General features: G+C 40.4%; 1 protein-coding gene across 3 annotated transcripts in view; it reads right to left on the reverse strand.

The window, feature by feature from the left end:
* The window catches only part of TSPAN9 (tetraspanin 9), a 296264-nt gene that overhangs the window by 153033 nt on the left and 124337 nt on the right, over window positions 1–18894 (reverse strand). For 2 of the 3 annotated variants that reach the window (XM_050966262.1, XM_050966263.1), the window contains one exon: window positions 5215–5294. In XM_050966262.1, the coding sequence (XP_050822219.1) occupies window positions 5215–5277 (63 nt within the window). In that variant the 5' untranslated portion in view covers window positions 5278–5294. Of the gene's footprint in view, window positions 1–5214; window positions 6200–18894 lie in introns of those variants that run through there. The other variant, XM_050966261.1, reaches the window with a different exon arrangement.

Below are 18894 nucleotides of genomic sequence, written 5' to 3' on the forward strand. Positions count from 1 at the left end.
TTGTATTTTTTGTCAAAGAAACATACAGGCAGGCTTAATCTAACAAAAGAACCACATTAAGTTAACTTACTGCCTATTCTTAGTTTTCTTACCCATGATGACATTAAATTTCAGTATGATTTTCTCTCTCACTAAAGGTTCACAGAGTACAAACGCATCACATTAGCAAATTTAAACAAATAAGCTATGCTAAAATCTATCAAAATTTATACTCAGAACATTCCAAAATATATGGACCATTTGGGACTAATTGCCCTTACTTAAATGAATAGGGCAACCTAACATTTATCCATGCACCAAACTCCATACGCAAAGTTGTCAACTGTAACTCTGATCAAATATTCTTACTTCAAAATTTCCCTTGCTTAAATAGGAGAAGTGAACTTCCATTTATTTTTGAAAGTTTACTATTCTATTCATAACAACTTATTAAAGTCTTCGCAGTATGTTCCATAAACAGTTGTTGTAACACTCACTCTTTCTGGATAATGCACTGAAGTTAAATATTTTGTATTAACCCATGTCCAATCTTTATATTTAGCAGTTTTCTCTCTTACTAATTAGGCTGCTATTTGTATAAACAAACATCAATATTTGATTTCTTCTATGAGCCTGTATTGGCCACTCCGCAAACTTGATTCATTTGCACATAAATGCTCTGGAAGGCAAATTGAACCAACTAATATACGTACGTGCACAGACTTTTTGTCAAACATATTATGCACTTAAGATGAATTCAGTATAAACCACCATCCTAGCCACACAATTAAATACTATAAGCTTCCTTAACCCTCAGCTCAGACTTTTCTAATCTCCAAAAGAAAGCAAAGCCAGATGGCCGAGAACAACTGCTAAGAACCACATAGGGCCACAGAAAATACCTGAAGGTCTTAGCAATATAGTGAAAAATACCTTCTGTTTCAAGTTATTGATATGCCCATATAGAGCAGGATGCATCTTTTTCAAAGCAATCGATGCATCCCACATTATAGGCTAGTTAGTCCACCTGGTACTAAATTAAGAAGTGCATTTTCTTGTCAAGGGTACAGATGACTAAGATGCTATACATTTAACACAATTCTTGATGTGGCGATTAAAATGATCATCTGCAGAAATAATGTACCACCTGTTCACCAAGGCCAACACAGAGATGGCCCATTTAGGTATGTGGCTGTGCAAACTGTATTCTAACCACTGCATCTGTAGCATCTTCAGATGGGCACCCTTTGAGCCAGGCCAGTGGTTTAGGGGCAGCACAACTAGCTGCCGGATGGGGGATCTCAGATTAGCTAGGTTTCAGGCTTGGCCCCTCGTTGCCAGGCTGTGAATGGTGAAAGAGGAACCACTGGCCTCATTTTCTGAGTGACTGCTCAAGAGCAAGACTGATGGGACTTAAAAGGGGACACTGCCCAGCGCTCCTTAGCTAGAAGGACCCAACATTTGAAGATGGTGTGTAGGACGAGAGACCTCAAAAGATATTACTTGCAAAACATATAGGGATGAAGTGCCACTGACTTCTAAATAACCCCTATCTACTGCATTTTGTTGATAATACTTAGTGCGCAGAAAAACCAAACAGGTTTTCTGCACTGCAGAACCACAACAGCATGCCATACAAATTCATATGTTGTAGTATTCGTTAATAGGATAATTCAACAGACAGCGGGTAGATTGGCACCTGATTGCTGGCTCCCTGAAACATAATTTGTCACTTTCAATTTAGACTTATCCAAATAAACTCATGAAACATCGTCTCTTCCACTTGCCAGGAGAGAGGATATTGATTTAAGGTGTTCATCTTTCATCTCTGGAGACTCAGATTCACATTTTAGGTTAAGTCACAGGATCAGGATGGTTTGGTGGTCTAAAATGAGCCCTTTGAGGAAAATACTGCACATCACAAAGCCACCACAACAGTCTTGAACAAGTTGGCCGCCACTGCTCGTGAAAAGCCCAGAACTTCATGAGTTTAAACTGAGGTGTATTGGCAGAACTGTGTGGGGACATATAACCGCAGCAGCAGGGGCTGTTATAGTTCCAAAATTAAATTTACTGACAGAGATGGTGGGGACAAGAGTTTTGAACTGCAGTAATAGGGTGTGTGTCATAGGGCAGGACGGAGGTGCATTGACAGATCTGGTAGGAGAGGCTTGAAATAGCAAGGGGGCTGCCAAGTGGGATTGAAGGGCATTGGCAGAGCTGTGTAGGGAGCCCTGGACTGGAATGGCAAGGGGGCTGTAGGGCAGGACTGAGGGGCATTGGCAGAGCTGTTTGGGAAGCCCAGGACTGGAACAGCAGAGGTTGCTGAAGATCAGTGTTAAGGAACATTGGCAAAGCTGGGATGGCACCCAAGAAACCTAACAGTAGGTCAGATCAAGACCAATGTGCAATGTCAAAAATCGGGCAGACGCCTGCCCATAGCATCCTTTATCTAATTGACCCAGAATTTTACAAAATATACACAACTTTCAGCCGAGTGCAGCAAAGCACAAAAGGATGAAACGTTCTGGTTAAAAATAATCAACACTCAATAGTAGCATTGAGTGGTACCGCAGCCCACTGAAAATAATAGATCGACGCACAAGAGTCTCAGAGCTTCAGTTTAACACAACAGATGTTTTTGTAAAAAGGGGGAGCTTTTCAACAGTTTCTACAATGCAAATGGAGCCAACTCCTGTTGCAAACAACTTTGAAAACTTGCTAGTTTGTATTCAGCACTTCTCTAAAATCCTACAGATTCATCAGTCTACACCAACGTTTACATTCTGAGTAGTCAGGCTCAGACAAAGAGCATCTCAGAACAATTGACAGAGTTACCATGATGAATACAGAGACAAAGATTAATAAGAAAAGAAAAAGAAAAATGGTGTAAACCAAGAAACAAAAGAAAGATTTTCAGGCAAGAGTTCAGATGAGAGGGAGAGCTGATGAGGTGCAGAGGTACAGGAAGGCTGTCCCAGTAGTAGGAGCTGCAGAGTAAGTCTTGGCCCCAACAATAATGAGACTGTATGGAGAGACAGAGAAGAGTCCTGTGGTAGATGAGAAATGGAATCAGAAAGTTGCGCAGAGAGAGAAGATCTGCAATAGGATGGAGTGAGTTCATGAAGGGACCACACAAACAGGGTCACTGGAAAGTTGGGGGGGAAATAGCAAGAACTAAAAAGATACAACAACAGAGTTTTAAGACCTAACTATGGACAACCTAGAAAACTGTTATTTGGGAAGGAGATGAAATAGAGATCTAATACCATTATACTGTGTGAAGTTTGGAGGGATACCTAGGGACTGATCACACAGAACAAGAGCAATAAGAACAGGAGTAATGTACTCATAGACTTTAAGATCAGAAGGGACCATCATGATCATTAGTGTGACCTCCTGCACATTGCAGGGCACAGAACCTCACTCACCCACTCCTGTAATAGACTCCTAACCTCTGGCTGAGTTACTGAAGTCCTCATATCATGATTTAAAGACCAAGTTACAGAGACTACAACATTTACACTAGTTTAACCTGCAAGTGACCCACGCCACAGGCAGCAGAGGAAGAAAAAAAGGGTCTCTACCAATCTGACTTAGGGGAAAATTCCTTCTCGACCCCAAATATGGTGATCAGTTAGATCCTGAGCATGTGGGCAAGACCCATCAGCCAGACACCTGGGAAAGAATTCTCTGTAGTAACTCAGAACCCTCCCCATCTAGTGTCCCATTTACTAAAAACTAATGGCAATACTTAGCATAGGAAAATATTTCAAAGGAGTCAGAGTAAAGCAGAATTGGCATGAACAACCCAGTCTGGTAACAAATTTATATCTTAACAGGGATTCCAGAAAGAAGTGAGGCAAATTTCTGGTAGGATTCATGTAGTGAAAAATCATGAATGATGTTCCTGAGTGACCCCTTGCAGCCCCAACCATCTGTGAAACCTACTCAGAAGATTCTCTGTCAGATTCCCACATCTTCCATGATGGAAATGTTTCAGCACATTACTACTGAAGCTCACTGATGCATGAGTCGCCAGTGCCCTATGAGGTCTCCCATTCCCTTCGACTGCTAAAAGTTATTTCTGTAAGTGGGTCAGCTAAACAGAAAAGCCGGTGGCTAAAGCAGAGACACGGCTCTTAATTTCAATGTTGACTTCTCCACAACAGAAATATCTATCCAAATTGGACTTTTAATATCCTTCTACCTTAAAAATAAGGTAATAAAACTACATTTTCATTTACCTCTGAGGTATGTTTTTTATTTCTGAATTATAATCTTGATTTTTAAGTTCAAAGACATTAATATTATAATTGCTTTTCCTAATCATCACAAAACTGCTGACCTTTAATTCTGATAAAACAATTTTGTGCTGCGCTCTATTGAAACCTACTTGACATTTCAATTTGATTGCATTCCCCCCACCCCCCCATATTGTTCAAACGGGGATGCCTAGTAGCTGGCTGACTTCACACCCTTGTTTTCCAAGTGTACAAGACATTAGTTTGCTCAAAGTAGTCGTTACACTTTGAATCTGTTTGCTGAAGCATTGTTACAACTCCTCACGCTCCCTGGCTGATAGAGGAAAATCAATTTTGATCCCTCAAAAGCAAGAGCTAGTCTCCAACTTAACACACCAATTTGGACAACTGCGACTGAAACTGAATCAGGAGTCATTTTTCATTCCAGTCATTTTACATTTGTGCTGACATCTTAAGGACTAGAATATATGTATATTTTAAAAAGGTGGAAAAAATGAGACCAAACTTCATTCAGTTTGAAAAGCAGTTTGTCAATTACATTAGAAAAGTAGGGAAGATTGATGGGGACAACAAAAACGTAATTCAGGTTTAAACTAATCTGCAACTTAAAACAGCATAAGGCATTATACAAGAATGTAAAAAATTCCACTTAACTGATTTGGATCATTTTACATGGTAAATAGGTCCTGTCCTCCTTTAATTTATACTGGTCAAAATACATGAATTAAAAGACTCCAGTTTTAATAATCTGTAATCAAACTAGAGTAATGGGAAGGTAAAATCTGTAGGAAACATGTACATTTTCCCATAGGGCACAGATTTAGCACTGTAAATATTCCATGCAGGTACAAGAGAGGGGAAGAAAAAAAAAAAAGCTTACGGTAGTGCTGAAAAGATGCACCATGCACATAATGCAGTAGTACAGAGAACTCTAACAAATTAAGGCAATTGAAAAAAAGGCAGTACTCACCCAAAAAATTAAATTGAAAAGGAACATCATGTATTTCAAACAACACAGGCAGCCTCTTGCCATGTTGCACTTCTTAAATTCTAAAAGGAAAACAAAAGATAGATCCAGGTAAAACACCACATATTTGCTGCCTTTGGGTGCATTGTATTTGTCACTTTTTATGCCAGTCCCAGTTCCAATGCCGGTCCCTGTTCCAGCCCCGGTGTGGCTCTGTGTCCGTGATCCAGCAGTGCCGTAAAAAGCTCCAGCAGTAAAACCTCGACCAAACTGCCTGCCTGAGGTAGAAGGTTTAGCAAAGTCCGAGTCCTTGCTATCCAAAGATGGACTACGGTGAATTGAAGAATCCTCACTACTTGACTTCTCCATGATCTCTCTTTTCACAGTTGTCAGATTTAATGTCTAGCATCTCTCAGCATTAAAATGCAGTGCCTTATGAACTCCACAGTCATGCAAGGATGATTTTTCTTTATCCTAATAAACAAATCACATAACCACTGTAGAATTTATTGCAATATTCCCTGCATTGCTGCTCTTTTTTCTTTTTTATATCAAAGTAAGCTGTACAATAGGTATCTGCAGCTTTGATTTATGCACCAGCATCCCATGCAGGAACAATCTCATGACGTCTTGATGAATTGGTTATGAATAACTTAGCTTTTTATTTAAAATACCACAAACCCTTTCTTCTCACTCTCAGTCCTCTGATCTACAGACAGCAGATGGTCCTTATATCCATTTCCAAAAGGGCAGTCCAGTACATCTGGGGAAGACTTTCTCCAGCCTGAGCACTTTTTTTGCTCTCTCAGCTCTCTTCTCTGCCTCACTCTGACTGCTTCTCACATGCCGTTCATTTTTTTTTTAACCCGTTTGCAGTATCTCATTCAGTAATCAGCTATTGGAGCTCACTCTCAGTGTTGCACTGCTGTTGATGTGAAATCATCAGCAACTGCAACCACTGGGCATTTCCCACAGAAATCCCTGACCTAACTATCAAGTAATACATCCACTCTCTGGATAGCCCCTCCCCTCTACTTTACATCTAGCCAATTAGAACAAGCCTTCCCCCAAGGAATGCCTCCATGACATAATATCTTTAATAGGATTAGTATTACTCTTTGACTATACAAGTGCACAACAGAAAATCTCTTTAAATGTCAAGTACTGTTTAGCTGTTTATGGGCAAGAATCATGAGGTAAATGATACTCTTTTAATGTAATAAAAGGCTGTAAAAGTAAGGATTAGATACACTGAAGGTAACAAACCCCCAATGAAATTAACAGTAACTATATACTTTTATATTTTTTGCTGCTTAAATGAATGGCGTGGGACAAGCAATTAGAACCGGCTAGCACCTAGTGTTTGTCTAATAGGCACATTTCTCATGTTATACACGCACATAGTATGATGCCATCAACTCTGATATAATTAACCATAACATGAAACACAGAGCTGCTGTCTTTTTACAAAGTAATCAATCAATCCTAAATCTCCTGAATGTTATAGTACCTGAGCCTGCAGCTATTTACACGCTATTTAACTGGTACGTCAGAGATTAACCTAGCACAGTGGCTCTCAACATTTCCAGACTACTGTACCCCTTTCTGGAGTCTGCGACTTGTCTTGTATACCCCAAGTTTCACCTTGCTTAAAAACTACTTGCTTACAAAATCAGACATAAAAATATAAAAGCGTCACAGCAAGCTGTTACTGAAAAATTGCTTACTTTCTCATTTTTAGCACTAATTATAAAATAAATCAATTGGAATATCAATATTGTACTTACATTTCAGTGTATAGTATATAGAGCGGTATAAACAACTCGAATTAAATTTTAGTTTGTAATAATTTCACTAGTGCTTTTTATGTAGCCTGTTGTAAAACTAGGTAAATATCTAGATGAGTTGATGTATCCTTTGGAAGACCTGCATGCTCCCAGGGATATGCATACCACTGCTTGAGAACCATTGCTCTAGCACACAGTATTCTCTCAGAGTTCTTTCATTAGAGATAATGTCTGTGAACTACAAACTCTGACCTGAATGTCCTATTCCTTTCTAGACAGCGACAATTCTCACACTTGGCAGTGCAATGCCTCATGGCATGACTCTACAACACAAGTGGGATAATGATATCAAGACTTCCTGTAACATAGATACTGTGTTAGCTTTCCAGTGTTATCTGGAAAACCTACACTAAGCGGACTTCCCTGGAGCATGTGGAGTTTTCTGGGTTTGCTTGGTGTTTTAAAACTGGTTTCACATTAGTTGTGGATGTTCATAAACTGGCATAAGAGCACCAATAATTGTGTAAAGGAACTGTCCACACAAAAAATAGAAATCCATGCAAATAAAACCTAATGTTAACAGACCATTAAGTTTGCACAGTGAAGCACTCAAGCCAGGAAATGCAAAAATCATGCACAACCTTAACTCTGACCTCTCATGTATACACACTACAATACAGCCTTTAACTATGTGACCACATGTATTGAGAAAATAATAAGGCTGTCTATTAATCACAGACAACTCTCGCGATTAACTCAAAAAAATTAATCATGATTAAAAAATGAATTGCAATTAATTGCAGTTTTAATCATGCTGTTAAACAATAGAATACCAATTGAAATGTATTAAATATTTTGGGTGTTTTTCTACATTTTCATATATATATTTGACAGTGCAAATATTTGTAATCAAGAAAAATATATACTTTGATTTCAATTAGAACACAGAATACTATATATAGTATTCTGTGTTCTAATTGAAATCAAAGTATATATTTTTCTTGATTACAAATATTTGCACTGTAAAAGATAAACAAAAGAAATAGTAATTTTTAATTCACCTCATACAAGTACTGTAGTGCAATTTCTGTTTGGTGAAAGCGCAACTTACAAATATAGATTTTTTTTGGTTACATAAATGCACTCAAAAACAAAACAATGTAAAACTTCAAAGCCTACAAGTCCACTCAGTCCTACCTCTTGTTCAGCCAATTGTGAAGACAAACGCGTTTGTTTACATTTACAGGAGATAGTGCTGCCCTCTTCTTATTTACAATGGCATCAGAAAGTGAGAACAGGTGTTTACATGGCACTTTTGTAGCCGGCATTGCAAGGTATTTACATGCTAGATATGCTAAACATTCGTATGCTCCTTCATGCTTCTGCCACCATTCCAGAGAACATGCTTCCATGCCGATGATGCTCGTTAAAAAATAATGTGTTAATTAAATTTGTGACTGAACTCCGTGGGGGAGAATCATATGTCTCCTGCTCCATTTTACTCTCATTCTGCCATATATTTCATGTTATAGCAGTCTTGGATGATGACCCAGCACATGTTGTTTGTATTAAGAACACTTTCACTGCAAATCTGACAAAATGCAAACAAGATATCAATATGAAATTTCTAAAGATAGCTACAGCACTTGACCCAAGGTTTAAGAATCTGAAGTGCCTTCCAAAATCTGAGAAGGACGAGGTGTGGCGCATGCTTTCAAACGTCTTAAAAGAGCAACACTCCGGTGAGGAAACTACAGAATGCAAACCACTAAAAAAGAAAATCAACCTTCTGCTGGTGGCATCTGACTCAGACATTGAAAATGTACATGTGTTAGTCCACACTACTTTGGACTGTTATTGCGCAGAACCTGTCATCAGCATGGATGCATGTCCCCTGGAATGATGGTTGAAGCACGAAGGGACATATGAATCTTCAGCACATCTGGCACGTAAATATCTTGTGCTGCCAGCTACAACAGTGCCATGAGAACATTTGTTCTCATTTTCAGATGACACTGTAGACAAGAAGCGGGCAGCATTATCTCCTGCACATGTAAACAAACTTGTTTGTCTGAGCAATTGGCTGAACAAGAAGTAGGACTGAGTGGACTTGAAGGCTCTAAAGCTTTACATTGTTTTGTTTGAGTGCAGTTATTTTTTTGTACATAATTCTGCATTTGTAAGTTCAACTTTTATGATAAAGAGATTGCACCACAGTACCTGTATTAGGTGAATTGAAAAATATTATTTCTTTTGTTTTTTACAGTTCAAGTACTTGTAATCAAAAGTAAATATAAAGTGAGCACTGTACATTTTGTACTGTGTGTTGTAATTGAACTCAATATATTTGACAATGTAGAAAACATTTAAAAAATTAAATAAATGGTACTCTATTACTGTTTAAAAGTGCAATTAATTGCAATTGTTTTAATCGCACGATTAATCATGATTAATTTTTTAATTGCTTGATAGCCCTAGAAAATAATACATTTTTTTCTTCTAGCTTAAAGCTATGTACCCAGCAGCACCTTGTAATATGTTGTTATCATTATATACTAATACTAAATTTATGATCATATCATCATCAAATGCACAACTGGTGAGGCAGTAGTACTGCTGAAAAGGATCTGGGGGCTATAGTGGATCATAAACTGAATACGAGTCAACAATGTGATACAGCTGCAAAAAAGGCTAATATCTTTCTGCGATGTATTAACATAAGCATCATATGTAAGACACAGGAGGTAATTGTCTGCTCTACTCGGCACTGGTGAGGCCTCAGCTTAAGTACTATGTCCATTTCTGGGCACCACACTTTAGGAAAGATGTGGACAAACTGGAGAAAGCAATAAAAATGATAAAAGATTTAGCAAATTTGACCTATAAGGAAAGATTAAAAAAACAGGGTATGTTTAGTCTTGTGAAAAGAAGATGGATGGGGGACCTGATAACACTTCAAATATATTAAAGGCTGTTATAAAAAAGACAGTAATCAATTGTTCTCCATGTCCGCTGAATGTGGGACAAGTAGTAATTAACTTGATCTGCAGAAAGGGAGATTTAGGTTGCATATTAGGAAAAACTTTCTAACTATAAGGATAATTAAGCACTGAAATAAGCTTCCAAAGAAAGCCGTGGAATCCCCATTCTTGGAGGTTTTTAAAAATACATTAGACAAACATGTGTCAAGATGGTCTAAGTTTACTTGGACCTGTCTTAGAGCAAGGGCTGGACTAGATGACTTCTCAAGGTCCCTTCCCGCCCTATATTTCTATGATTTTATGAAGATATGATGTATCTGCAGTGACAGACATGTTCTACAAGTTCTGCTTACTGTTAAGTATTTTCATTACCTTGCCATGAAATATGCACTATACATAACACTGATTTGTGTCTCTTCTCTGAGCACAGCTTCAATACTGACAGGCTCCAATCCAGTAATCAAGCACACGAATAACTTTACTCACATAAGTAGTCCCATCACAACTCACGTGAGTGAATTTACTCAGGTTTGTAGTTGTTTGCAAGATAACATCCCAGTGTGTTCAAGAACTAGGTCAGAAATGGTTTCACAGACAGATACCTCAACAAAATTGTATTAAAGAGTGAATATCCTAATATTTATTTTATTTTTTGTCATGATGATGGGAACTGTATTTGCCTCTCTCATGAGCTATCCTCAGGGGCCAAGATTTCCAAAAACTGGAGCCTAAAGATAGGCTTCTAAATTCAAATGTATGCTCCTGTCTGACAAACATGAGAGCTGCTGCATGATCAGCACTTTTGAAAATTGGGCAGGTACCTAAATATGATTTTAGAAGCCCAATTATTTTTGAAAATTTTGGGCATGATGTCTTCAAAACGTTGTTCTAATGTTTTCACACAGAATTGCAGATAGTTGCTTTAAGATCTTTTAAATTGTTTTTCCTCCACTTTAGTGAGAGTTTATTGTACAGAATTTGCCCCGTTGTCCATCAGATCTGAAAGTTAACATATTTCTAAACTCCCGAGTTAAGCTGAACCTTTTTCCCCGTAAGCTGACATACAAATGTAGGTATGCTCCTAACTGACAAATACTTAATTGTATTTGTCATAAACAGATAGCTAAGGGTTAATGTCTCTTTCACCTGAAGCACCTGACCAGAGGACCAATCAGAAAACCGGATTTTTTCAACTCTGGGTGGAGGGAGTTTGTGTCTGAGTCTTTGTGTCTGTCTGCCTGGTTTCTCTGAGCTTTGGAGAAGTAGTTCTACTTTCTAGTCTTCTGTTTCTAAGTGTAAGGACAAAGAGATCAGATAGTAAGTTCTATGGTTTCTTTTCTTTGGTATTTGCATGAATATAAGTGCTGGAGTGCTTTGATTTGTATTCTTTTTGAATAAGGCTGTTTATTCAATATTCTTTTAAGCAATTGACCCTGTATTGTATCATCTTAATACAGAGAGAGACATTTGTACTTATTTTTCTTTCTTTTTATATAAAGCTTTCTTTTAAGACCTGTTGAAGTTTTTCTTTACTTCAGGGAAATTGAGTCTGTACTCACCAGGGAATTGGTGGGAGGAAGAAATCAGGGGAGATCTGTGTGTTGGATTGCTAGCCTGATTTTGCATTCCCTCTGGGGGAATAGGAAAGTACTTTTGTTTCCAGGATTGGGAACAGAGAGGGAGATTCACTCTGTTTGGATTCACAGAGCTTGTGTCTGTGTATCTCTCCAGGAGCACCTGGAGGGGGGAAGGGAAAAAGGATTATCTCCCTTTGTTGTGAGACTCAAGGGATTTGGGTCTTGGGGTCCCCAGGGAAGGTTTTTCAGGGGGACCAGAGTGCCCCAAAACACTCTAATTTTTTGGGTGGTGGCAGCAAGTACCAGGTCCAAGCTGGTAACTAAGCTTGGAGGTTTTCATGCTAACCCCCATATTTTGGACGCTAAGGTCCAAATCTGGGACTAAGGTTATGTCATGAGTGGCAGTGGTGGGAGGATCTAGACAGAATCCAGAAGCCAGTAGGAATATTATATTTTTCTTTTCTCTGCTAAGGGCTTTTTAGCAGAGAGAAACAGTTGGTTTTAAAAGGGAACCAGAGAGAATTTTTTTTTCTGCTCTCTCTGGCAGTTTGTGGCTTGCATGTTAAGCGAGAAGCCATTACCGGACTGTTAAGGGTCTTTTGTCATGCAATAGCCCTCCCATTAGGAGGCAAGTACCAGCACTTATATGCATGCAAATAAAGTGGTTTTTCTGGTTTCCCTTCATTGAACATTAGCTAGAGAGAGAAAGGGAAAAAAGGCACTGTTGCTAGGCAGACTTCAGGAGGCAACAGAACCTGCAGTTCAGAAGATAAACACCGGAGGGCACCCCAACACAAGAAAACAGGAACCATGACTTCTAAGGCAAAAATTGAGGCCGAAGAACAAATAAAAGAAAGCTTTATATAAAAAGAAAGAAAAATAAGTACAAATGTCTCTCTCTGTATTAAGATGATACAATACAGGGTCAATTGCTTAAAAGAATATTGAATAAACAGCCTTATTCAAAAAGAATACAAATCAAAGCACTCCAGCACTTATATTCATGCAAATACCAAAGAAAAGAAACCATAGAACTTACTATCTGATCTCTTTGTCCTTACACTTAGAAACAGAAGACTAGAAAGTAGAACTACTTCTCCAAAGCTCAGAGAAAGCAGGCAGACAGACACAAAGACTCAGACACAAACTCCCTCCACCCAGAGTTGAAAAAATCCGGTTTTCTGATTGGTCCTCTGGTCAGGTGCTTCAGGTGAAAGAGACATTAACCCTTAGCTATCTGTTTATGACAGTATTAAACAGCAATAACATTTACGCTAAGGTATACTAAAGAAGCACAAATGATAATTAAGGTTACAATTTGGTCATGGATCTCCACCAGCAGATCTCCATGACTTCAGCCCGCAGCTGCTGGAAGCTGCAGGGTACCCCCACCTCCCGAGGTAGCCAGGAGCTGCGCGGTACCCCAACCACCACAGGTGGCAGGAGGGGGGAATCTCCTGGTAGCTTCCCAGCCACTGGGGCCATGGGTAGTGTGGAGGAATCCTCCACAGCTCCCCAGTCCCCACGGATGTGGGGGGGGGGGTCCCCTGCAGCTCCCCAGCCACCACAGGTGGGGGTCCCTTCCAGCTCCAAGCCACAGGAGGGCAGGCTGCTGGACTCTCCTCCTTTCCTGTTTTGTCATAGACATTTGTAGTAAAAGTCAGGGTCAGGTCACAACTTTCTGAATTTTTGTTAATTGCCCATGAACTGTCCATGACTTTTACTAAAAATGTCCATGACAAAAATCATAGCCTTAGTGATAATATCTATAGCACAAAAGTTTACAATTGTATAATTGCAAATTATATGTATATGTGAAAATTCAGACCTTTCGTAACCTTAAACTCTCTGCCTCAATTTCTCCATCTGTAAGTGGTGATAATTATTTATTTACCCACCCTGCGGCTCAAACACTGAATGGGATGTTTATGGGTTTTAAATTGACTCCGTTCATTGGATTTTTTAATGGTACAGTCTACACTACCCACCGGATTGGCAGGTAGCAATCGATCTATCGGGGATTGATTTATTGTGTGTAGTGTAGACGTGATAAATCAATCCCTGATTGCTCTCTCGTTGACTGCTGAACTCCAGCTTGGCGAGAGGCGGAAGCAAAGTCAACGAGGAAGCCGCAGCGTGCCGCGAGGACGCAAAGTAAGTAATTTTAATTCAATCTAAGATACGTTGACTTCAGCTACGCTACTCTCATAGCTGAAGTTGCGTATCTTAAATTGATATTCCCCCCACCCCCCGCCCAGTATAGACCAGGCCTAAGTGTGGAAACATTTTTATTGGGCTTAAGTTTTTTAAAAGCTTATTTCTACAACTTTTCAATATCAGGCCACAGCTAAGTTGACCTAAAATGTTATGAAAGACTTGTTTTCTTATTAAAAGGGATTTTGCATGAACATTTCCATTGCATTTCACCAAAACTCATCATTTGTTAGACGACAGCAATGGCTGATTTGCATCACAGGTTCTGCTTAAACGTTCTGTTCCATTGAACTGACAATAGAATGAGCAATTATTGCTTGCCTGACTGTCTTTAAAATGTTGTTTCTCCTGCAATGTACTCTTATTAATGTCTCAGTCAAGTAATAACATTATGGGTACCTGTCCCCTGCTGCCTACTCTGAGTGGCCTTGTGCCTACACTACACAACACAACATGATGAAAAATATAAATCAGTATATGTTTTAATAAGGGTACCAGAAGGCTTTCCCCTTGTGATTTCCAGTACTTTCCTTATGTGGAATTGTTTCCATCATTGTATCATTTACCCTACCTTTAAATGTCATACATTCACGTATCAGAGGGGTAGCCGTGTTAGTCTGCATCTGTCACGATCCATCGTCTACAGCCAAGCACTGAGGTACAACCGCATCTGCTCTAACCCCTCAGACAGAGACCAACACCTACAAAATCTCCACCAAGCATTCTCAAAACTACAATACCCGCACGAGGAAATAAGGAAACAGATCAGAGCCAGACGTGTACCCAGAAGCCTCCTACTGCAAGACAAACCCAAGAAAGAAACCAACAGGACTCCACTGGCCATCACACACAGCCCCCAGCTAAAACCCCTCCAACGCATCATCAAGGATCTACAACCCAACCTGGACAATGATCCCACACTTTCACAGGCCTTGGGTGGCAGGCCAGTCCTTGCCCACAGACAACCTGCCAACCTGAAACATATTCTCACCAGTAACTGCACACCGCACCATAATAACTCTAGCTCAGGAACCAATCCATGCAACAAACCTCGATGCCAACTCTGCCCACATATCTACACCAGCGACACCATCACAGGACCTAACCAGATCAGCCACACCATCACTGGTTCATTCACCTGCACATCCACCAATGTAATATACGCCATCATATGCCAGCAATGCCCCTCTGCTATGTACATCGGCCAAACTGGACAGTCTCTACGGAAAAGGATAAATGGACACAAATCAGACATTAGGAATGGCAATATACAAAAACCTGTAGGAGAGCACTTCAACCTCCCTGGCCACACTATAGCAGACCTTAAGGTGGCCATCCTGCAGCAAAAAAACTTCAGGACCAGACTTCAAAGAGAAACTGCTGAGCTTCAGTTCATCTGCAAATTTGACACCATCAGCTCAGGATTGAACAAAGACTGTGAATGGCTTGCCAATTACAGAACCAGTTTCTCCTCTCTTGGTTTTCACACCTCAACTGCTAGAACAGGGCCTCATCCTCCTTGATTGAACTGACCTTGTTATCTCTAGCTTGCTTGCTAGCATATATATACCTGCCCCTGGAAATTTCCACTACATGCATCTGAGGAAGTGGGTATCCACCCACGAAAGCTCATGCTCCAAAACGTCTGTTAGTCTATAAGGTGCCACAGGATTCTTTGCTGCTTATACATTCATGTAGCAGTACTGCCAGTCCCAGGTATAGAAAAATCATGAAATTGAGTTAAAAATCATAAGCTTTTTAAAAATACTATATTTGGATTTTTTTAATCTGTTTTCTGATTTTTAAGCTTTTTCATGGTTCATGTTTTAAAGGTTTTCTCCACAATGGCTAGGAAAAAAAAATTTTTTTAAATGAAAGCTCAGAGTCTCTCATGATCCCATGACTCCAGGATCTGGGGCTTTCAGAAAAATGCCAAATATTACGAGACTTCAAAAATATATTATATAAAAAATAACTTAAATTTGAGCTTGTAACCATAAACGCATATTAATTCCCCAATCTTGCAACGGCATTTCTCTTTGCAAAGTCCTGGACCTGCACAGAACCCCACTGAAGTCAGCAATGATTGGCATCAATGCAAAGGGTCATCCTTGCAGATCTGATCACAGGCTAAGCAAATATACTTTTGTGTACTGAAGTGTGATCTAATGGATATGGCACTACAGTGGGACTCAGGAGATCTGGGATCTATTCCCAGCTCTGACACAGGCTCACCTGTTGACTTTGAGCAATGTTTTCCACTGCTCTGTGCCTCAGTTTCCCATCTGTACAATGAGAAATAATGCTACTGACCTCCTTTGTAAAACTTTAAGATCTACTCATGAGAAGTTCCTTTTAAGCGCTAGGTATTATTATAAATGCTAAGAAGTAGATGAGGTATTCAGCGCCATACCAATTACAAATAAGGCTATGTTTTAGTCACAGGTATTTTTAGTAAAAGTCATGGACATGTCTCGGGTAGTAAACAAAAATTCACAGCCTATGACTTGTCCATGACTTCTACTATATACCTCTAACTAAAATGTGGGTGGGGTGCCATGGGTGCTCTAGGGGCAGTCTGGGAGTGGTGCGGGTGCTGGGGGGTGGAGGTTTGCAGGGCCCGTCAGGGGCTTCCTACCCAGGTGTGTGCATCGCTGCAGTCCTAGATGGCAGAGGGGCCAGGGAGTTCCGCATGCTGCTCCCGCTATAAGCGCCAGTTCCACTGCTCCCATTGGCCAGGAACCACAGCCAAAGGGAGCTGTGAGGGCGAGGCCTGTGGGCAGAGCACGGAGCCCCCTGGTCCCTCCACCTAGGAGGTGCAGCAGGGCAATGCCAGTGGGAGTCAGGGAGCCCCCCACCCTGAAGTAAGCACCCCCCCCACTTCCCAACCACTTGCCTCCTCCCACACCCTCAAACTTCTGCTGCTGGCCCAGGAGCTGCCCAGCTCTGGCAGCCCCTGAGCCACCACCACGCCACTGCTGAAATCACAGAGGTCACAAAGTCACAGAATCCATGACTTCCATGACAGCCTTAATTATAAACAACATGTGAGGTGTTTTTTGTTTGTTTAATATAAATTCTGGAGTCCCCCTTGAAATGAAGACTGGTGAGTTTTGCTTTGCTGCATAGACTCATAGACTCTAGGACTGGAAGGGACCTTGAGAGGTCATCGAGTCCAGTCCCCTGCCCTCATGGCAGGACCAAATACTGTCTAGACCATCCCTAATAGACATTTATCTAACCTACTCTTAAATACCTCCAGAGATGGAGATTCCACAACTTCCCTAGGCAATCTATTCCAGTGTTTAACTACCCTGACAGTTAGGAACTTTCTCCTAATGTCCAACCTAAATCTCTCTTGCTGCAGTTTAAGCCCATTGCTTCTTGTTCTATCATTGGAGGCTAAGGTGAACAAGTTTTCTCCCTCCTCCTGATGTCACCCTTTTAGATACCTGAAAACTGCTATCATGTCCCCTCTGTCTTCTCTTTTCCAAACTAAACAAACCCAATTCCTTCAGCCTTCCTTCATAGGTCATGTTCTCAAGACCTTTAATCATTCTCGTTGCTCTTCTCTGGACCCTCTCCAATTTCTCCACATCCTTCTTGAAATGCGGTGCCCAGAACTGGACACAATACTCCAGTTGAGGCCTAACCAGCACAGAGTAGAGCGGAAGAATGACTTCTCGTGTCTTGTTTACAACACACCTGTTAATGCATCCCAGAATCACGTTTGCTTTTTTTGCAACAGTATCACACTGTTGACTCATATTAAGCTTGTGGTCTACTATGACCCCTAGATCTCTTTCTGCCATACTCCTTCCTAGACAGTCTCTTCCCATTCTGTATGTGTGAAACTGATTGTTCCTTCCTAAGTGGAGCACTTTGCATTTATCTTTATTGAACTTCATCCTGTTTACCTCAGACCATTTCTCCAATTTGTCCAGATGGTTTTGAATTTTGACCCTGTCCTCCAAAGCAGTTGCAATCCCTCCCAGTTTGGTATCGTCCGCAAACTTAATAAGCGTACTTTCTATGCCAACATCAAAATCGTTGATGAAGATATTGAACAGAGCCGGTCCCAAAACAGACCCCTGCGGAACCCCACTTGTTATACCTTTCCAGCAGGATTGGGAGCCATTAATAACTACTTTCTGAGTACGGTTATCCAGCCAGTTATGCACCCACCTTATAGTAGCCCCATCTAAATTGTACTTCCCTAGTTTATCTATAAGAATATCATGCGAGACCGTATCAAATGCCTTACTAAAGTCTAGGTATATCACATCCACCACTTCTCCCTTATCCACAAGGCTTGTTATCCTATCAAAGAACGCTATCAGATTAGTTTGACACAATTTGTTCTTTACAAATCCATGCTGGCTATTCCCTATCACCTTACCACCTTCCAAGTGTTTGTAGATGATTTCTTTAATTACCTGCTCCATTATCTTCCCTGGCACAGAAGTTAAACTAACTGGTCTGTAGTTTCCTGGGTTGTTTTTATTTCCCTTTTTATAGATGGGCACTATATTTGCCCCCTTCCAGTCTTCTGGAATCTCCCCCGTCTCCCATGATTTCCCAAAGATAATAGCTAGAGGCTCAGATACCTCCTCTATTAACTCCTTGAGTATTCTAGGATGCATTTCATCAGGCCCTGGTGACTTGCAGGCATCTAACTTTTCTAAGTGATTTTTTACTTGCTCTTTTTTTATTTTATCTTCTAAACCTACCCTCTTCCCGTAAGCATTCACTATACTAGACATTCCTTCAGACTTCTCAGTGAAGACCGAAACAAAGAAGTCATTAAGCATCTCTGCCATTTCCAAGTCTCCCGTTACTGTTTCCACAGTTCTGTGCTGTCACAGCTAACCTAGTAGCACTCAGCCTTGCCGGACTGTTAAGCTGGCCTAGACAGAGCACCAGATAAGTGGAGGTTTTAAAAATATTATTGTATACCCTATGGAATTAAGCCAGGGTTTAAAGATATATATTTTACAGACTTTTTTCTGATGTCAGTTTAGGCTAGATCCCATCTTCCCCCAGGACTGAAGGGCTGTGGTGATATCACAGAAGGACACAAGTTGGGATGGTCATAGGAATGGAACTGTCCAGCACAACTTGGAA

The sequence above is a fragment of the Gopherus flavomarginatus genome, chromosome 1 (genome assembly GCF_025201925.1).
Source record: "Gopherus flavomarginatus isolate rGopFla2 chromosome 1, rGopFla2.mat.asm, whole genome shotgun sequence".
Classification (NCBI taxonomy): domain Eukaryota; kingdom Metazoa; phylum Chordata; order Testudines; family Testudinidae; genus Gopherus; species Gopherus flavomarginatus.